This window comes from Ovis aries, chromosome 21 (assembly GCF_016772045.2).
Source record: "Ovis aries strain OAR_USU_Benz2616 breed Rambouillet chromosome 21, ARS-UI_Ramb_v3.0, whole genome shotgun sequence".
NCBI classification, from domain to species: Eukaryota; Metazoa; Chordata; class Mammalia; order Artiodactyla; family Bovidae; genus Ovis; species Ovis aries.
Genome location: NC_056074.1, coordinates 34,461,077 through 34,482,110, shown reverse-complemented (window position 1 = coordinate 34,482,110; position 21,034 = coordinate 34,461,077). Strand labels below are relative to the sequence as shown.

The 21,034-nt window shown below is 47.2% G+C and overlaps 1 protein-coding gene across 4 annotated transcripts; it reads right to left on the bottom strand.

The window, feature by feature from the left end:
- Positions 1 to 66: 66 nt before the first annotated feature.
- Positions 67 to 18,828, bottom strand: MS4A18 (membrane spanning 4-domains A18). Of its 4 annotated transcripts, XM_042238286.1 has the most exons (8): positions 18,773 to 18,828; positions 18,264 to 18,329; positions 12,859 to 13,344; positions 9,401 to 9,514; positions 7,952 to 8,008; positions 6,160 to 6,252; positions 3,769 to 3,882; positions 67 to 383 (listed from the first exon to the last, which is right to left on the bottom strand). In XM_042238286.1, exons 3-8 carry the CDS (start codon positions 13,330 to 13,332, stop codon positions 216 to 218), a joined length of 1,020 nt encoding a protein of 339 aa, XP_042094220.1. In that variant the 5' UTR covers positions 13,333 to 13,344; positions 18,264 to 18,329; positions 18,773 to 18,828; the 3' UTR covers positions 67 to 215. The 4 variants fall into 4 exon arrangements, with proteins under 4 accessions (XP_042094220.1, XP_042094221.1, XP_027815483.1 ...); XM_042238287.1 differs by lacking the exon at positions 18,264 to 18,329 and having other exon boundaries at positions 18,537 to 18,828; XM_027959682.2 differs by lacking the exon at positions 18,264 to 18,329.
- Between the last annotated feature and the right edge of the window lie 2,206 nt (positions 18,829 to 21,034).

The following is a 21,034-nucleotide window of genomic DNA, read 5'->3' as shown; positions in this document are numbered from 1 at the left end:
CGTGTCCCAGGAAATGATTTATGAATTTTAAAAAAGAGACAGCAATAAATGAAAGTGAGGAGTAAAGAAGGGAGAAGGGGATCGTTCATTCTGGACCAGCAACAGTGCTGGGCATGGGCTTCCGTAAGTTTCTGGGAGAAGGAAAGAGTCAACTGAAATGGCTCCTCGTCACTGAAACAGACTGTCTGTTTCTGGGCAAAATCAGCTACACCTTCCTAGGAGGGTACAGGGGGCACCATCACTGCAGCGTTGGTGGGGGAGGTGGGGTTGGCAGGGCTGGTGATGACGTTGGCCTGGCCAGTGGTATTGTCAGTCACGTTGAAGGGGCCGGTGGGAGTGTTGGCTGGGTTGGCAATGACTACGGTCGGAACCTCTGTCCTGTTCTGAAAGACAAAGGATATGAGGCCATCAACTTCCCCTGTGGTCAATTGCAAAAATGGCCACAAATTCTTCCCCTTCCTGTTGCCATGCCCTTGGGTAGACCCTCCCTCGCTGATGCTGGTCTTAGTCATGGAACTTCCCTGGGTCAGTGGACCAACAGTGAAAATGTGAAGCATCAGAGATCTGAGAAATGTTTGCAAATCCAGGCTTGCTCTCTCGCTGCTCTTCTGAACGCTGAGGCTGCCATGTAAAGAAGACTGGACTGGCTCACTGGGTGATGAGAGAAAAGTAGGCCAGTTGGCCCTATTGGTAGGTGGCGTGCCAACTGCCAGACATACAATTGAGAGCATTCTAGACAATCCAGTTGGCAGGAAACTCACCAACCGACTGTAGACTCATGGCGAGTCCAGCAGAGGTCAGCTGAGCTGGCCCAAACCAGAAGAACTACCCAGCAGACCCAGAGAATCATAAACTACAGAAGCAGCTATGTTTAAGGGGCTAAGTCTGGGGATTGTTTGATATGTAGCAATAGCTAATGTACAGAGAAATCGGTAGCTAGAAGCAGGATAACAAAATCTAACATGTGCCTTGGCTTTGGGACTGGATGGCCAGTGAGGCTGGAGAGGTAGCCAGGAAACTGGTATAACAGGCTAGGTGTATAGTTACCCACAGTATGTAGCGGGGAAGGACTGTCGCATTTTGGAAGACAGAAAATGCAAACTAAAAACTTTTGCCTCTTGCTACGGAGACCAGGGTTTCCTGCATTGCAGGCAGATTCTTTACCATCTGAGCCTCTAGGGAAGCCCTGATAAAGGAGATCACCGGGCATTATATGGGAATGTCAGTTGCTTGCTCCTAGCTGCATATGGTAAAGTACCATAATAAAAATGTTTTCAAGAGATCAGATAAAGAATGATTCATTTCACAAGTAATATTTAGAGGGAAAAAAAGAAGGCCAGGGACCTGAAAAATTAGAAAATAAAATTGTCTTATTTCCAGGTTCCTCACAGATAAATGACATTTGAAGTAAAAGTAGGCCTGAGAACAAAGATCAAACCAAGATGTCTCTATACAACTCTTTGTGAAGATCTATAAAAGGTTTAAGGCAGTGACTAGCAGATCCTTCCAGCTAGACAGAGAAGCTTCTAAGAATTTTAAGGGCATGGTCCCACAGAAACTTAATCCCAAAATAGATATTCTGAAAGAGAGAGGACTGTCTGGAACATAATCTCAGGTGTGATTTTTGTCAAACAGTAAGAACCATAATCTGATAAAACATTCTCACTCTTTTAAAGGAAATTGTGTCAGCAAACAGACCATCGCCTTGGATTAACTTGGAGCTGCTCAAACTGCAAAAGGGCCTTTGGGTCCTACTTTCTTCATACAGGAGGCAGTTTGAGAGAGCTATTCTTCTTCCACAAGATGAAGAAGGTGGACCATTTCATATGGAAAATGGGCCACTTCTTATGGAAAAGAAACAATGTTTTCAAGCGTGGAGCCAAGAGTTCAGAGGATGGAGTCAAGAGAGAGTAGATGGAAGCGCTAGAGAACTGTGATCTGGGCAAACTCTTCTGGGGAGTAGAATTGGCCTCTCATCAAGGCACACTCCCCAACCCTGGGATGGGGTAATAGCCAGCTGGCCCTAGGGTGTCAGGATTGTTATGGAGCCTTGACTGCCCTGTCTTCCTCTTATAAAACAGGAGGGCACACTGCATTTTCCATCCCCTTGAATCTGAGGTTGGCCAGGTGACTTACTTTGGCCAAAGAGACATTAAAGAATGTGACATGGGCAGGGACCTAAAAGTCTGTGCCTGTGGGGCTGGCTGTGTCTCACTGCTCTTGGAATCCAGCTACCCTAAGAAGCTCAGGCTAACCTTCTAGAGGAAGTGATACCACTTGGAGCAGAGATGGACTTTTCCTTGAAGATTCTGGTTGGTCAGCTGCTGCCAACCTGGCAGCTGCTACACCTGTCTGAATGTGATACCATACAGGGCTCTATGGGGGTCCTGGGCATGAGGCCTTTCTGTGGCCCTCATCTCTTTGATTATAGGAAACAGCCTTCATTCAGGTCCCCTGACTTTTCCTGAGTTCCAATGGGCAAATTCAAACAGCTGTTAATTAGGGAGGAGACGGGAGGAGATGCAAGACCAGGGAGAAATAAAACAGTCAAGAGCAGCCTTGGACAGGGTCCTATTTCCCTATCAGTGGATACACACAGTATCTTTGAGCTATTTTACAGATACTGAAATGCCCACCAGGTGAGAGAAGTTAATGATTAACAATAATGTACCGTCCACACGTATGTAGACCCTAGACCAGTTGTACCTGAAGGTTGATGATGCTGGCTTCTACCTACCTTCCAACCAACCCATCGAAAGAACGTCCACAAGCTGATCACATCCTCTTTGAACAATTATGATAATACTTCCCACTATCTTCCCCAAGTTGGGACACAGCAATTTTGATGAGGGCATTAGGCCACTGTGACCATCACCAAACCACCACCCCCCCCACCCCGCCTTTGCCTAACAACTCTGTCTCTGAGATTCAATTCAGCACCAGTGTATAGAGAAGCTGAGCTTTTGGTATCAAGTGGGTCCATCTGAGGCCAGCAGAAGACCCACTGGTCACACTGAGACTCAGAATCATGACCTAAAGAAATGGTTGCTGTTTTAAGCTGCTGAGTTTTCCAGCAGTTTCTTTTGCAGCAAAACTCCGCAGATACACCCTCCTTGTGATGGACTGAATATCTGTATGTTAGAATCTTAACCCTCAATCTGATGGTATCCAAAGGTGGGGCCTTTGGGAGGTAATTAGGTCATGAGGGGGCTTCCCAGGTGGCACTGGAGGTAAAGAACCCACCAGCCAATGTAGGAGACAGGAGACATGGGTTCATTCCCTGGGTCTGGAAGATTCCCTGGAGGAGGGCATGGCAACCCACTCCAGTTTTCTTGCCTGGAGAATCCCATGGAGAGAGGAGCTTGGCAAGCTACTATCCATGGGGTTGCAGAGTCAGACACAACTGAAGTGACTTAGCACACTCGCAGGTCATGAGGGGGGAGCTCTCATGAATGGGTTTAGTGCCCTTAGAGAGAGAGATGCCAGAGAGCTCTCCCTATCTTTCTATAAGATAGGGAAGCTATAACAAGAAGACAGCCATCCGAAAGCCAGGAAGAGAGTTCTCACCACTACCGGACCATCCAGGCATCCTGATCTGAGACTCCTAGACTGCGAGAAATAATTATAAGCCATGCAGCCTGTGGTATATTTGTTATAACATCCTGAACCAACTAAGATGTCCTCTCAGGCCCCACTTCTCCCAATGTTCGGTCACCTCTGCTACCCCTAGAACACTCTCTGATTCCTGGAACAGGGCCCAACACTTACCACAAACTGGTTCCAACACGTAGCCTGGCACCCAAAATGTGAGACCACACAGGTGAGGCAGAACTCCAGCAGGGCGAAGGGGAGGAGACCACCAGAAATTGCCTTCATGTTAATCTAGGGGCAGAGAGGAATGGGAAGGGTTTTGTCACAGAGGTGACTGTCCTGTGACCATCCACGCCTGTAGGCCTCATCTTAGGCAAGCACCACATGCCTCAGCTGGAGAGCCCCAGACCCTTTGGCACGTGCTCCACGAGCAGTTGCTATGGGTGCCCCTCTCACACGCCCCCATGGTACCTTTGAGGGCATGATAGCCAGACTTCCAACTGCCAGTACCTGCGTTTCTGGTCTATCAATGAGTGACAGGGGCTAGTGGATAAATACCCTCGATTCTCACCCCTGGGCTGAGAGGGAGTGACTGAAGCATGTGTCTGCACTGCTTTCCCAGGTGAGTACTCAGTGTTGGATGAGGTCACCTGGGGGAAATCCTCTGCCAGCTGGACCCAGGCAATCGGAGGTCTTCACGCCTCCCCTGTCCTTGGAATGCACTTCTGCAGTGGGAGTCATTTTTGAGGATGCAGCCTTGAGAGGAGGTGGTGTTAAGACCATCTGGACTGGATGCAATTACGTTTGTAGGATTCTGACGGGCAGTGCAGAGGTCAACTCATGTTGCAGCAGCCCAGGACAAGCCTCATACATCAGTTCCTTGGCTTATCAGACCTGCCACCTGCCAGTCTGGCACGGCTGCCTCTTTGGTCAGTCTCCCCCTGCCCTCCAGGGCTGGGGACTGGTTTAGGAACCAACACTCAGGGTAAGTGGATTGATTACATGACATCTTTACTGGTCCCTTCTCTTCCCCACCCCATTTCTCATCACCCTGCTGGCATTTGCTTCCTCCCCCAAATAAGCTACTTGTTTCAAAGTCAGTTCTGGGACTTCCCTGGCAGTCCAGTGGTAAAGAATCTGCCTGCCAATGCAGGGGACATGGGTTTGATCCCGGGTCTGGGAAGATTCCACATGCTTCGGGGTAACTAAGCCCATGTGCCACAACTACTGAGCTTGCCCTCTAGAGCCCACGTCCCACAGCTACCAAAGCCCTTGAGCCCTAGAACCTGTGCTCTGCAGCAAGAGAAGCCACTGCAATAAGTCCACGCTCTGCAACTAGAGAGTAGCCCTTGCTGGCTGCAATTAGAGAAAACCTGCACGTAGCAATGAGACCCAGTGCAGCCAAAAAAAAAGAAAAGTCAGCTATGGGAGGAACCCAAAGTGAGACCCACCTCACAAGCACACTGGTACATGTGTGGCAGACTGGGGTCCAGGGCATTCGATGACCCCAGGAGTAGTTTTCAATCAGTGATGGTGGGAATTGGTGGGCGAGTACCCCAGGCACCTCACTCAGGACAGGATGTAACTCTGAGGCAGTGTCCTCTCTGTCTGCTAGAGTCCCAGCAGGATTAAGCTCTGGCAGTGACTTGCTTGGTGACACCCTTTACCTGTACCTTCCTTTCCTTGTTCATCTTATTGTCTCCCCTACCAGTATTTCCTAGGGGAACCTCTGAAATAAATGACTTGCTCCTGAATCCCTGTTCCAGCATCTGCTTCTGGGGGCCCCAGATAAGAGGAGAACCTGGGGGCAGCACCTCCTGTTCTTGCCACCAGCTGTCCCTCCCTCAACAGCTTCCTGGGGACAGGTGGCCTTAAGATCTGAGTGTGGCTACTGCCCCACCTACTTGTGCTGGCATTTGCTGCCTCCAAGCAGGAACAGAACAGGTACAAGGAGGGGCCACCTGGCTCCAGCTCTCTGAATCTCAGTGTCCTCATCTATAAAATAGGGTCTATCTCACCTGCCTCAGAAGTCAGGGGTTTTGGTGAGGGTTACATATTTTAGGATGCTTTTGAACTGTGATGCTGGAGAAGACTCTTGAGAGTCCTTTAGGCAGCAAGGAGATCAAACCTGTTCATCCTAAAGGAAGTCAACCCTGAATATTCATTGGAAGGACTGATGCTGAAGCTGAAGCTCCAATACTTTAGCCACCTGATGCAAAGAGCTGACTCACTGGAAAAGACCATGAGGCTGCGAAGGATTGAGGGCAGGAGGAAAAGGGGACGACAGAGGGTGAGATGGTTGGATGGCATCACCAACTAAATGGACATGAGTTTGAGCAAGCTCCAAGAGATAGTGAAGGATGGGAAAGCCTGGTGTGCTGCAGTCCATGGGGTTGCAAAGAGGAGGACATGTCTGAGTGACTAAACAACAACTAACACATTTTAGGACCTAGGGCTGTCATACTAGGGTGGGATTTGGCTGTGATTCCTTCCAGCTCTGGAACAACCTCATAAACAAGCCTCCCCAATCTTTCGGAAGCCTGGGGTGCTGGTAGTCTGGATGCTCACCGACTGGGTAAAGCACAGATCCAAGATGAGAAGCAAGATCCCAGCCAGGGAAACGATAGCGCTGACCACGTTCATGCCAATGCTGCCATGCACCTGGAAGGGGCAGGGGGAGAGGCACCGGTGAGTCGAGTCTGAAGCCAGGCTTGTGGGGACTCTCAGGGAGCAGGAGGAAAGGGGAGCCCGGGCGGGAAAGAGGTGGGTTGTGGAGAAGCCAGCTTATCCTAAGCTCCCTGAGGTGAGAAGATTATTCTTTATTCAATAGGCAGAGTCCACCTGGGGCAGGGGCTGTATTTGTTTGGGAATATACCTCCATAAGTAGCTGACAGTGCAGGAAATGAGATTCAAAGGCCAGATTGGGAGGAGAGGTGGCAAGGATGCAGAGCTGCTCTGCGGAAGAAATGAGCACAGGGATGCGGGTGATGGTGGCAGGGGGCATGAACTGGGATTAGAGGATTGCCTTGAGAGAAGGGAGAGGAAAGTTCTGGTCCTGCTGGAGGGAGCTGGAGTCTGGGCTGGCAGGATTGGCTGGGGAGGGTTTTCAGAACCAGAAAGTCTAGTACTCCATTTTAAGGGATCTGCTGCCCAGTGTCGGGCTGCTGAAATCCTCCAGTCACTCATGATGTCCCCTGCTCAACTGCCTCCCCTGGGGGGTGGTTCATGGGGATGGAGATGGGGAGGGAAGGACTGAGTCCACCTGTGGGCTGAGGCTGGGAAGGCTGGCAAGCAGAGTAGAGATGGAAGTAGACACTTCAACTGGAAGTCAATCATCAGAACCAGGGGGACTAGGAGCCCCCCACGAGCTGGTAGGCATCTTGGAGAGGTCATTGGATTTCCCAGATGTGGGACAAGAGTTTGATCCACTTTTGTTAGGGGATTAAGGAGCACTGTGAGCTCAGCTGATGTTGGGGGGCCTGGGGAAGGGGGTCTTAATCCCGTTGTAGAGGATGGAATAAGGCAGACTGAGGGGCTGCAGGCATTTGCCTTGCAGACAAAGGACTGGTAACTGGAAACCCTCCGTGGGACAAGCCAGCCCCCAGCTAACCCATGGCTTTCCCGCTGAAAAGGCAGAAGAGACAAGAAGCCCTTTGGAGAACATGGAGAGGGGCAGGAAGGACTTGGAGCCAAGGAGGAGGGCCCTTAGAAGCTCTACATTTATCCCTAAGCTTTTTAGAGGCCGCAACAAAATAAAAACATGCACGGTATATCTCTGGCTGTCGAGACAGAGGATGACATTCTGACAGTGCAAGGGAATTCTGGGTCCTGTGTCCTATGGTTTGAACTCTGAACTGTTCAAGGCACATTCTCCCCTCATTTTTCTAGGTCTAGCCAAAGGGGAGGGCAGGAAGGGCCTTAAAGAGGTGGCTGAAATGTACACACATTTCCACTTGGCCTCTATCTGACTTTCTGCTTAATTCAGAACACCCCAAGGTCATGGTGCTGTGACTACTTGGCCACTTGCCAAAATGCCAAGTGTCTGAGTAGTTAAATACAATAGGTGAAGGCACGGTGCTGGGGTCAGAGGGCTCTGGGCATAAACCCCAGCCTGGCCACATTCCTGCTGTGCGGTCTTAAGTCCAGTCACCCGACCTTTCTGTGACTCAGTTTCCTCTTCTGCAGAATGAGGATCACAGAAGTTTGTAGGCCTGTGGGGACTGAATGAAGTAAGGTATGTAAGAGCGCTGAACCCTGGGGCCAGGACCAGGCCACTCTGAGAGGCTCCTGGGAGGCCCCTCCCCCCTGGAGAGTCACATTCCAACACTGAAGGATGATGAAAGATGGAATTACAACTCACCATGCAATAACTGGGTCTCTTTTCAGCCTCCACTGAGAGCGAGCCAGAGATGATAAACTACACAGACAAAAAGGAGTAGGAGCAGTTGTACAGTGTGTTGGAAAGACCACAGTCCATTCAGAGGTGTAGCTCTGAGTCCTCAAGGCTTACATACCTTGTTTCTTAAGATGGGCATGTCTGTTTACCTCCTCTCAACATTTTCACTATCCCAATGGTTAGATACCACAATACCTAAACTCCTCTGTGTCTAGGTTAAAATCTTTTCCCCTAAAAGCCTACATTTTGTTTCAGGATACTAGACATCTCATTTTTGTGTCTGGTCCCCATTGGGCCCACTCCCTGGGCACAGGCATCGCCCAAACTCATGGATCATCTGGCCTCCCACCACCCTATTCTCGACTGTGATCTTGGAAAAGCAAGGACAGGGTATCAGGGTGAGCAGAGCCTTAAGGCTGGGAGACGGGAGACCTAGGCTTCTGCTCCACTCTTGCTCCTAACTCACCTTGCTGTGACCCTAGGCAAGTTACTGCTCCAGCTTGGGGGTCCCAACTGGCCCTAGATGCTGCGAGGCTGGTGACTGATATGTGAACCCAGAGGCAGGAAGAACTTGGTCCAGTTATGAGAGCCCTCAACTGAGGGGGCCTGGGCTCCATCAGGACTTTCTTCCAACCCTTCCTGGCTGTGAGCCTGCAGTCATCTTGTCTAACCTCTCTGAGCCCCAGTCTTCTCATCCGGCACATGGACATGAACAAACAGACCCTGCTCTTTCTATCTACAAGAGGGTCATGTGACCCTGTGGAGAAGGAAATGGCAACCCACTCCAGTGTTCTTGCCTGGAGAATCCCAGGGACGGGGAAGCCTGGTGGGCTGCCGTCTATGGGGGTGCACAGAGTCGGACACGACTGAAGCGACTTAGCAGCAGCAGCAGCATGTGATCCTGCAGTTGTTGTTTGGTTGCTAAGTCGTGTCTGATTCTTTGCAACCCCATGGACTGCAACATGGCTCCCCTGTCCTTCACTCTCTCCTGGAGTTTGCTCAAGTTCTATATCCACTGAGTCAATGATGCTGTCTAACCATCTCACTCTCTGCTGCCCTCTTCTCCATTTGCCTTCAATCCTTCCCAGCAACAGGGCATGGGAGAATAAGGGTGGGGTTATACATGATTTACATGTTTACATTTACATCAAATTCCAAGAGGGTGGAATAATTAAAGCACGTGATTGGCTTGTGAGTAGCTGAAAGTTCCTTAGAGGCAGGGGGCGCGTTGCTGGGGCATGGGGTCAGGGCCGGGTCCTTAACCCTGTCCTGCACCTACAGTCTTAGGTGGCTGGGTCTGGGCTCCCAGGGCCCTATTATTGGGAGTGCATTCCAGGCTTTTTCTTCCTTTGCTCCCCCATCCTGGTCTGGTAACTCAGAACCCAGAAGGAGGCCACAGGGCCTTGTACTCACGGATACTCCTCCCCATGCCAGGTACCCTGATATCGCGGAATAAGATTTTGGCCAATACAGTGAAGGATTGATGGCAGTGAAGATGTGAGTCAGGCCGATGAGAATCTGGATGGCCTGTGGGGAGGACAAGGCATCGTGAGAAAGAGCAGAGCTGGGGGCCTATGGGATTGTAGCTCCCTCAGCAGCCCAGACTGTACCCCCAGAATCCCTGAGTATGACTGCTGTTGGGGCCAAAATCTCTCGGGGTGGGGTCCATGTCAAGGTGTTGTTTTGAAGCTCCACAGATGATGCCAAAGTACACTCAGAATTGAGAGCCATGGACATAAACAGAAGGTGGAGGGGTGGGGGGTAGAACAGATCAGGATGACTTTCCCTTTGGACTCAGGCTTGCAGAGAAGATGCCTGGGCGGGGGCTTTGGCAGCAAACCAGACGGACTTAAATCTTGGCTCTGGCACTCACCAGCTGCATGGCCTCAGGCAAGCACCCTCCCTGTGTCTCTCTCTGACTGGGCTGACCATATCTGGCTTGCGGGGTTGCTGTAGACAGGGGCCCCCAAACTCCAGAATCTAATGCCTAATAATCTGAGGTGGAGCTGATGTAACAATAACAGAAATCAAGAGTACAATAAACATAATGCTCTTGAAATAAAATGCTCATCCTGAAACCATTCCCCCCACACTGCTGCTGTTGCCACTAAGTCACTTCAGTCATGTCCGACTCTGTGCGACCCCATAGACGGCAGCCCACCAGGCTCCCCTGTCCCTGGGATTCTCCAGGCAAGAACACTGGAGTAGGTTGCCATTTCCTTCTCCAATGTATGAAAGTGAAGTCACTCCGTCATGTCCAACTCTTAGCAACCCCATGGACTGCCGCTTACCAGGCTTCTCTGTCTATGGGATTTTCCAGGCAAGAGTACTAGAATGGGGTACCATTGCTTTCTACATTCACCCCACCCCGCCTGTGGAAAAATTCTTTCAGGAAACCAGTCCCTGGTGCCAAAAAAAGTTAGGAACCACCGGTTGCAGAGATTAGAAAGAGGGCCCTATGGAGACTTCCCTGGCAATACAGTGGTTAAGACTCTGCTTTTCAATGCAGGGGGCACAGGTTCAATCCTTGGTTAGGGAACTAAGATCCCATGTGTCACAGGCATGGCCAAAGTTTTTTTCTTTTTTTTAAAACAGTGCCCATAAAGCTTATAGATAGGTCCTGCCACTTGGGAGATGTTTGCAAGCCCTCCACCCACACCTTTCCTAGGCCCCACCCCTGTGTATTCCCTGCTGTGGCAGCCTCAGTGCCTGCAAGCCTGTGCTGTTCCTCCTTCCCACATGCTTTTCTTCCACTTCTGTCTGAAAGGTACTGGCTTCACCCTCATCCTACTGAAATCCCATCTTTCTTTCAACGACCAAATGCATCCTTTTACGGACACCCCCACATTCAGGACAAAATGCCTCCTATTTGGGGATCCTGCAGCACTTGCTATACCTGAGGACTTGGGGTGACATTTGACTTCTTCAGGCCTCAGATTGCTCAGGGGTCAAGTGATCAGTGTTGATCAGATGTGCCAGCTGTCACGCTCAATGAGTCTAAAGCTTAGTGTACAGACCTGGGTTTCATGTCAGCTGCTTCATCAAATAACATGCTTGATCTTGTCTGTGTGCCCACTTTATCTTAAGATAAAGGCACAGCTTCTCCCAAATGAACTGTAGTTCACTAAAGGGAGTCCATGTTTTTGGTCTTTCTCTGTGTTTGATCAGGTTCCCCAGGCATTTGCTCTAACTCAGAATAATCCTTTCGAAAGACTTTAAAGTAATTGGAATCCAAAGTTAACAAGCATTTGCCCAGTATTAATTAATAAGGAAAGTAATCATAACATGAAATTAATAACTACTATGTAATATCGTATAATATCTTCACCTATCGAAGGTTTTCCACACACATTTATAATCTCATTTCCTGCCTGTGACCAGGATTTCTATTCCTGATACTGTTGATAAAAGAAAATTTCCCATACTGAGGTTTGGGGAAGTCATTCATTTATACACGTAATGCTGACTAAAACAGCCTGTTTGTGGCTTATCAAACCTCCATTGTACATCTGCTTTAATTATTAAAGAAAAGGGCATATTTACCAGAAGTAAAGAATGTCTACGTTAAATAAATATTAGGAATTCTCTGCTCGTCCAGTGGTTAAGGCTCTACGCTTTCACTGATAAGGGTGTGAGTTCAATCCCTGGTCATGGGCTACGACCCTGAAAGCTATGCACCTTGATCCCCCTCTAAAAAAAATTCACCTGGGAAATTTGGGGACTTCCGTGGTGGTCTAGTGGCTAAGACTCTGTGCTCCTAATGCAAGGGGCCCAGGGTCTGATCCCTCGTCAGGGAACTAGATACCACATGCCGCAACTGAAAAAAAATATCCAACAAGCTGCAGCTAAGACCTGGCACAGCCAGAAAAAGACGAAGAGAGATGAAATGCCTCCCTTCCCGGGATGCCAACGCTGGTGCTCCTTCAATGATAAGCCTCCCTTCCCAGGTGCGTTGGCTCAGATGGTAAAGAATCTGCCTGCCAATGCAGGACATGTGGGTTAGATCCCTGGCTCCAGAAGATCTGCTAGAGACAGGAATGGCAACCCATGCCGGTATTTTTGCCTGGAGAATTCCACGGACAGAGGAGCCTGGCGGGCTACAGTCCATAAGGTTGTAAAGAGTCAGACACGACTGAGAGCTAACACTTACTCCCAGGTGCAAAGGCCACACTGACTCCCTCGGTACATGTTGATCTGGTTTTTTTTTTTTTTTTTTTTTGAAACTTTCAACAATTGTACACTTGCTCCAATGAGATATGAAACTGTGCCGACCACCCTACTTCTCCAGAGCAGTTTCTCAGAGTTATCTGAGAAGCTGTCTTCTGTGCTACACACCTCAGTTTGGCTCAAATAAAACCTTTTTCTATTCCTATTATAGATTGGTTATTTTTGCTGGCAGTGTTTCATAGAAGTTAATCCAAGATTTGATTTGGATAAGTTTAGGAGGCAAACAATACCTTGCTCTTGGTGCAGTACACTGGTTTATCTGTCCCTGAAGGATCGACAAGGAGGGGTGGGCTGGGGTGTGTGTGAGCTGGTCCTATCCTCCTGCCCCCAGCAGGTGGTTGGGTCCTCTCGGGAGAGCTGGCCAGTTTGTACTCTTCAAGCGCCAGGACAATTTATGCATGTCCTGTGGCAATTACCAGAAGGTACTCTAGTTACAACAGCCCCTCCTAGGTCTTCAAGGATGGTTTCTGGACAAAAACAAGGGAGAGACTGGCCTCTGTGGGGTCGTCCTGACCCAACCTCCAGAAGCTGCCACCTACATTTGTGTCCTCTGCCCTCTGAACCTATTCCCTTCCTTATCGAAATGCACTCGCTACAGCCGGGCTCAGGAAGGGACCCAAACTGGAGAAAGAGACCACACTCACCCCCAGTGTCCTGACCTCGTCCTTTATGAATTTCTTGGGATCGAACGTAAAAAATGATCCAAATGGCATGTTCCATTGGAATTGGTTGGGGGTATACATCGGCCCAGGGGCACATGTGGGAGGATTCTGAGGGCCTCCAGGCAGGGTTTGGAGGTTTGTGGTTCCCAGTGAGTACTGGATCTCCCCAGGTGGGGTCTGCATACTGGCCACTGCTGTCGGATGCTGGAGCTGAAGCACTGTGGGCAGACCCTGTGTGGCGTTCACTTCCGCTGGATTCTGGATCACTACGCGCGGCGTCTGTAAGTTCGCTCTTCCTGCATCGCTCTCGGTCACTCTGGATGTTAAGTAAGTGGCCATTCCCACAGGCTGCCCCTTGCTCCCAGGAGCCACAGGATTCCTGGCCTGGATCACGTACACGTTACTTGGTGCCATACCACCAGGCACAGCGTTGACTTCAACTCCCTGCTCCGTCATGATGCTCAAGTGCTGCAAAACAGGTAAGAAGGTGCATTTTCCCTCCTCTGAGAAAATTAATATGTGCTGCATCTGATCCCATCCTTATCTTTAGATTCATCTTCATTAAAATAAAAATCACCAAAAATAAAAACATCGGAATCATCTAGCATGATATTATACAGAATGATCTCCTTCTCTTCCTTGTAGTCTGTGTTCTTCGGGACATGTTGGTTGGTTTTGTTTTTTTGGTTTCTTTGAGGTTTGGATTTGCAAGACTAGGTTACCTGGGGCCCCTTATCCCTGTAGACTCTTGTTTACAGCTGAGGCAGTGGGTTTGTTTAGAATTCTGAGGTCAGTGTTTCAATCTGCCTGCCTTAAATATCTGAGTCATTGATTGCGACTTCTCCATCCTCTCCCCTGCCCTGGCCACAGCTGATGGCCTAGGGGTGGACAAGGGACCCCAACTGGGTCTAGAACTTTCCAATCTTGGGAATGTGGAATTGGACCCAAGAACCATTTCGGGTTGAGGGGTTTATGCAGAGCTGGAGAGGGTCACAATTGTGTCATGTGTAGGGGTAGTAGAGAAAGTCAGTTAGAACGAAAAGAATGAAGCTGATATAGCAGGGCTGAGGGGTGGGGAGAAATAGTTGAAGAAGCAGGTGGTGGGAGAGGGACAGAAATAGAGAGACAAAGAGAAGGAAACACCTTGGATCCTGATGATTTTTTACTGTTTATCCAAGTTCTCATTATCCCCAGCTGTACTCTCAGCCTTTTGAAATCTGTAACTAGTTTATAACTAGTTATGGGTTTAATCTAATGAAGCTAATTTGTGTATGACTTTTCCCTAGTGGCTTAGACAATAAAGAATCTGCCTGCAGTGCAGGAGACCCGGTTCAATCCCTGGGTTGGAAAGATCCCCTGAGGAAGGGAATGGCTTACCCACTCCAGTATTCTTATCTGGAGAATTCCATGGACAGAGGAGCCTGGTGGGCTATAGTCCTTGGGGTTGCAAAGAGTCAGACACGACTGAGCAACTAACACTTTCGCTTCACTTGTCGACATTAATTGGTTTTGGAGTGGAAAACAAGACTATCTCTGGCTACCTGTCTTCCCAGGAGGGACCATGGACCCTGTGGAAACGTCATCTTTTACATCTCATGAGTCACGTCCCAGCTGGTGTCGTGGTTAGGACCATGTAGGAGTTTTGCTTATTTCTATTTATCTGGGTTTAAACCATTATGGGCCAAGGTACTGGGTATTATGATAGTGGCCACACCCTTAACAACATGTAGTTACAACTGAGTCCTGAGCATTAGAGACTGTTGTGAAGGGAAGGGCTTGAAGTGAAACTTGGATCTCACCATGATTTGACCCCTGATAAGCTGAGTGCGTGCTGAGTCTCTTCAGTCATTTCTGACTCTTTGTGACTCTATTGACTGTAGCCTGCCAGTCTCCTCTGTCCATAGGATTCTCTAGGCAAGAATACTGGAGTGGGTTGCCATGCTCTCCTCCAAGGGAATCTTCCTGACCCAAGGATCAAACCCATGTCTCTTATGTCTCCTGCATTGGCAGGCAGGTTCTTACCACTAGCGCCACCTGGGAGGCCCCGATGAGCTGAGAGGCTTGGAGGATTTCTTCATTATCTGTGCTGATGAGCAAGTACGCCATGGGTGGCGGCGGACGAGTAGCTTCAGACTCTGAAGACACTGACAGGTGGAAAGGTTTCCCATTTAGGTGAGAGAAAAGGTCTCTTATGTCATTAATGTTGATATTAACTGTTAATGTTAATTGCTGCAGCTGCTGATCTTATCTCTCCACCTAAATGATACACTCCCTGCTGGCAAGAAACTGAATCCTACAGTTACTAGATTCCAGCTAGCATCACCGACTCAATGGGCATGAATTGAGCAAACTGGGAGACAGAGGAGGACAGAGGAGCCTAGCGTACTAGGACTGCAACAAGTCACACACAACTAAACAAAAACAACAGATTCCAGAAGTCTGCTATCATGGAGTTTTCTGCCCAATAGAAAGTGCCTCTAAGTTGCACTTACAACATGAATTCCATCACATCCCACCCCACCATGATCCTAATTGCTTCCAGAGGGAGAGAAACACTCCGAACTATCAATGACCAACCTGGGTTTGGCTGGCTAGTTAATTGGCACTATTTAATATTAATAAGCTAAAAAATAAGCTCAAAGGCAAGACAGCATCAGGGCTAAGAGTTCAGACATCCTTGGGTCCTTTTCCCAGTCCCTTCATTTACTAGTTACATGACCTTGATCAAGTTGCATGAGTTCTTTAGGCTTCAGTTTCCTTATCTCTGCCAGATAGATTATAATAACCCTTTCTCAGAGGGTGTTGTCAGGATTAAGTGAGAAACTTTTCCGCACAGAGCCTGGCACAGAGGACATACTTAAACGTCTGTTTGTTGATGAGTAGACACCATCCTTGGTCTTCCCTGATGGTTCAGCAGTAAAGAATACGCCTGCAATGCAGGAGACTCAGATTTGATCCCTGGGTTGGGAAGATCCCCTGGAGGAGGAAACGGCAACCCACTCCATTCTTTTCTGGAAAATCCTATAGACAGAGGAGCCTGACAGGCTAGAGTTCATGGGCTTGTAAGAGTCAGACATGACTTAGTGATTTAAACCACCACTACCACCACCAGAGACCATTCTTGGAGAAGGGCCTTTGTTTTGAACATTTTTCTTAATTGATCTCAAACTAATTTCCAGTACCTACAGCCATGGATCTAAAGTGTGGTCTCTGGACAGGTGAGACTGTTTCACTTGGGAACTTATTAGAAATGTAGATTCTTGGTCCTTTGCCTCATTCAGTGCAGTCAGTTCAGTCGCTCAGTCATGTCCAACTCTTTGTGACTCCCATGGACTGCAGCACGCTAGGCTTCCCTGTCCATCACCAACTTCCAGAGCCTGCTCAAACTCATGTCCATTGAGTTGGTGATGCCATCCAACCATCTCATCCTCTGTCGTCCCCTTCTCCTCCTGACTTCAATCTTTCCCAGCATCAGGGTCTTTTCCAGTGAGGCAGCTCCTCACATCAGGTGGCCAAAGCATTGGAGCTTCAGCTTCAGCATCAGTCCTTCCAATGAATATTCAGGACTGATTTCCTTTAGGATTGACTGGTTTGATCTTGCAGTCCAAGGGACTCTCGAAAGTCTTCTTCAACACCACAGTTCAAAAGCATCAGTTCTTCGGCACTCAGCTTTCTTTATGGTCCAACTCTCACATCCATACATGACTACTGGTCCTCTGCCTAGACCTACTAAATAAGAAGGGCTTCCCTGGTGACTCAGATGGTGAAGCGTCTGCCTGCAATTTGGGAGACCTGGGTTGGATCCCTGTGTCAGGAAGATCCTCTGGAGAAGGAAATGGCAACCCACTCCAGTACTCTTGCCTGGAAAATTCCATGGATGGAGGATCCTGGTAGGCTACAGTTCATGGGTTCGCAAAGAGTCAGACACGACTGAGCGATTTCACTTTCACTAAATAAGAATCCCCCAAGTGTGGGGACCAGCTGTCTGTTTTTTAAAATGTTTTTTTAATTGTGGTAAAAAATATATAATATAAAACATACTATTTTAACCATTTTAAGCATATTTAATTGTACAGTTCAGTGGCACTAAGTACATTCACATTGGGGTGTACATACACCCCAATATTCATTGCAGCACTTATTAGAGTAGCCAGGATATGGAAGCAACCTAAATGCCCATCAACAGCTGAATGGATAAAGCAGATGTGGTACATATATACAATGGAATATTACTCAGCCATAAAAAGAACGAAATTGTGCCATTTGCAGCCATCTGTTTTAACTTACTCTCCAGGTGACTCTGAGGCTGGTGGAGTTTGAGAATCATAGTGGTATATAAATGTCCTACACATCTCCTTCTTGGTTTAATTCTTTTCTCTTGGATCCTAACAGGTAAAAATATAAACTATATAGAACTCCAAGAAATTCCCCAATTTTTTCTTATCTTAAAATCTAGGGACTTCCTTGGTAGTCCAGTGGTTAAGAATCCACCTTGCAATGCAAGGACGAGGGTTTGAGTCCTGGTTGGGGAACTAAGATCTCATATGTCCCCGAGCAGCTAAGACAGTGGGCTGTCTGATGCAGCCAAGTAAATATTAAAAAATAATAATAACTAATTTAAAAAATCTAGCTGGTCTCTCCAGTCCTCCCATAAGAGCAACAGCTTTCACTGGTCTGTCAACTGACAGTTCAGTTACTCGCTGTGTCTCCTCACTTTTTTTTTTCTTTTTAAAAAGTATTTGTTCTTTTTCTTTTTTCTCCCACTAATTCTGATCCTACCTGCCTCCCTGCAAACAGGGAGATGAAGTCTTTGAAAGTGAAATAACTTGCTTGTGGATAAATGGATTTGAGACTCGAATTTATTCTTTCTGACTGCTATCTTCTTTTCACTATATATTTTTTAAATTTTTTAAAAAGAATGCTCTCTCTGCCAGGTGACATAGGAGTGGCAGAATATTTGGCAGTGTCAACTGAGATGGACCTATACAGGGTATGCCACTTCTGCCTTGACCTTGATTTACCCCTTGCTTTCTCGGAGGAATTTCAGGTTTCCCGTAAGGGTGGTTTATAATGACAACTACAGCAAGCATCGGTATTTAGACTCCACAGCCCTGTAGGCATCAGGCAATTCCTCCAGCTATATATCATTGCTGTGAGCATTTTGCAGACAAAGTAACTGAGGTTAAGTAACTCAGGTCATGAACACACAGCTAGAAAATGCCAAAGCTGAGATTTGAACTCTGGTCTGTCTGCCTTCAATTTTCATAAGGGATACCACACAGAATGTTACAGTCTGCTACATGATATGAGAGAATGGATTATATTTGTCTCCCTTTTTCAGAACAGACTTTCTTTTTACATGTGTGATAAATAATACAACTACAAACCTGGCGACTGGCAGAGGCAGCTGGCTCCTGTGATAGACTCTCCCGAGACCCCTTTAGTCCCCGCTGCTGTCAGGAACAAGGGAGAGGGTTCTTTAGGAGCCTTTCCATCAGTTCTAGGTCCTTCATATACCCGATCACACTTTAATTACAGCTGGACTCCGGGAGTGGGGAAATGGAGATGTCTTGTGGAGTTTCCCACCTTCTATCTTAAGATATCTGGGTTCATATAGAGATATGAACTATCTCTGAAACTTGTTCTGTTTTTTCACTTACCTCCTTAGCTGGCCAGACTCTGCATCTCCAAGGTTAGGTGGTTGCAAATTCTGTCTCTGTGGACTGCGCTGGCTTATCTTAAATGCTCTTATAAAAAGGTATATACATCATATACAGTTCCCTGCCTTATGGCATTTCCCCAGAGACCCTACTCAGGGCCCGTCTAGGCCCCATGTCTCCCCTAGTGTGGTCCAGTTTCTGTGAGGACCAAGGAGAGGAAGTCATAGATGTCTTACCTGGTTGACCCTGCGAGCCTTTCAATGTTCCTTCTTCTGATCCTGTGGGCCTCTGAAACCTGGCCTACAAATTTCTGATAAAAGAACATTTGGTTTCTCTTTGAAGCTCCAAAGTCTTGTTTGCAATTTCACTTTGAGTCAAACAACGAATCCATTCTCTGGCTTCCGAGTTGAGCTCATTTGACCTTCAGAATATTTATGGCCTTCATTGAGTAGGAACGGAGTTCCATGGGCCTTTCAGAAGTGGGCCACTAAGACCTCATAAGCCAATAGATTTATAAGCAATTTTAGGAAGTAATTAACAAGTATTTACTGAGTGTCTTCTGTGTGTCAGATGGTATGTTACATGCTGAGGTATGTAGATTTCTAGAAGTTTATAATGACGTGGCAAGATAGAATTTAACCGTTGTCAGATAATTGTAGTACAGGCATACCTTGTTTCATTGTATTGCCAGATATTGCTTTTTTTTTTTTTTATCAATTGAAGGTTGATGGCAACCCTGCACTGAGCAAGTCTGTAGCGCTATTTTCTCATCAGCATTATTTTAAAATTATGGTATAGTCCTTTAGACATAATGGTATTGCACACTTAATAGAGCATGGTGCAGCATAAACACAACTTTTAGTTGCACTGGGAAATCAAAAAATCAGTAGCATATTTACTTTTTGGAAAGGGTCTGGAACTGAACCCACAACATCTCTGAGTTGTGCCTGTACAAGTTATGGCTGGAAACGAACAAACAGCCAGGCCATCAGTGATAAAGTAGGTGGAAGACATGTCAAAGATTTGGGCTGGTCTCTGAAGGTTTGTGAGTGGCTAGACATTGAATAGGACATCCAACTAAGAGTGGACTTTGAAAGGAGGCTCAGGTTAAAGCTGCACAAAAGGCGCAGTCTATTCCAGAAGAGTGTGAACCAGAGGCACGGGTGCATGTTAAAAGGTGTCAGGAAAATCAAAACTATAATAAAGTATCACCTCACACTGGTCATAATGGCCATCATCAAAAAATCTACAAACAATAAATGCTGCAGAGGGTGTTCAGAAAAGGAAATCCTCATGCACTGTTGGTGGGAATGCAAATTGATACAACCACTATGAAGGACAGTATGGAGGCTCCTTAAAACAGTATGGCGATTCTAAAAACAGAACTCCCTTGTGACCCAGCAATATATGCTGGGCATATACTCAAGAGAAAACCATAATTCAAAAGGATACATGCTCCCCAGTGTTTATAGCAGCACTATATAATTAGCCAGGAAAGCAACCTAAACATCCACCAACAGAAAAATGGATAAAGAAGATATGGTACATATATACAATGGAATATTACTCAGCCACACAAAAGCATGAAATTAAGTCATTTGTAGAGACTTAGATGGACTTGGAGAATCCACACAGAGTGAAGAGTCATGCAGAGTGAAGTAAATCAGAAAGAGTAAAGCAAATATCCGGTATTAACACATATATGTAAAATCTAGAAAAGTGGTATAGGTGATCTCATTTGCAAAGCAGAAATAGATACATAGATGTAGAGAACAAATGTATGGACTCCAGGGGGAAAGGGGGAGGGATGGGAGGAATTGGGAGACTGGGATTGATACATATATACTTTTGATCCTGTGGAGATCAAACAAGTCAATTCTAAAGGAAATCAGTCCTAAATATATATTGGAAGGACTGGTGCTGAAGCTGAAGCTCCAATACTTTGGCCACCTGATGTGAGCAGCCCACTCATTGGAAAAGACCCCCATGCTGGGAAGGATTGAATGCAGGAGGAGAAGGGAGTGGCAGAGGATAAGATGGTTGGATGATATCACTGACTCAGTGGACACGAGTTTGAATGAACTCTGGGAGAAAGTGCAGGACAGAGGAGCTTGATGTGCTGCAGTCCATGAGGTTGCAAACAGTCAGACAGGACAGCGATTGAACAAAAGCAACATAAAATAGGTAACTAATGAGAGTGTCCTGCATAGCATGGGGAACTCTACTTAATGCTGTGAATGGGAAGGTGACCTGAATGGGAACTGACCTGAATGGGACAGTGACGTGAGTAGAAACGAAGTCCAAAAGGCAGGGGATATATGTATATGTATTTATTTTTCTGTACAGTAGAAACTAACACAAACATAGGTAAAGCAACTATACGTCAATAAAAATTAATTAGAAAAAGAACAAAAGGGGGAAAAACTGTTGCAGAAAAGTCTACTCCAAAGTATACCTCTTTGGCATAATAATTACAGTTGGTTGAACCTTGAACAACA

Coding starts and splice junctions, on each gene's coding strand:
- MS4A18 (XM_042238287.1), bottom strand. CDS start 13,332: ATGACGGAGCAGGGAGTTGAAGTCAACGCTGTGCCTGGTGGTATGGCA. Junction 6,253..7,951: donor AGAGACCCAGTTATTGCATG/GTGAGTTGTAAT, acceptor TGCCCCTTCCAG/GTGCATGGCAGCATTGGCAT. Junction 384..3,768: donor CGTGTTGGAACCAGTTTGTG/GTAAGTGTTGGG, acceptor TTTGTCTTTCAG/AACAGGACAGAGGTTCCGAC.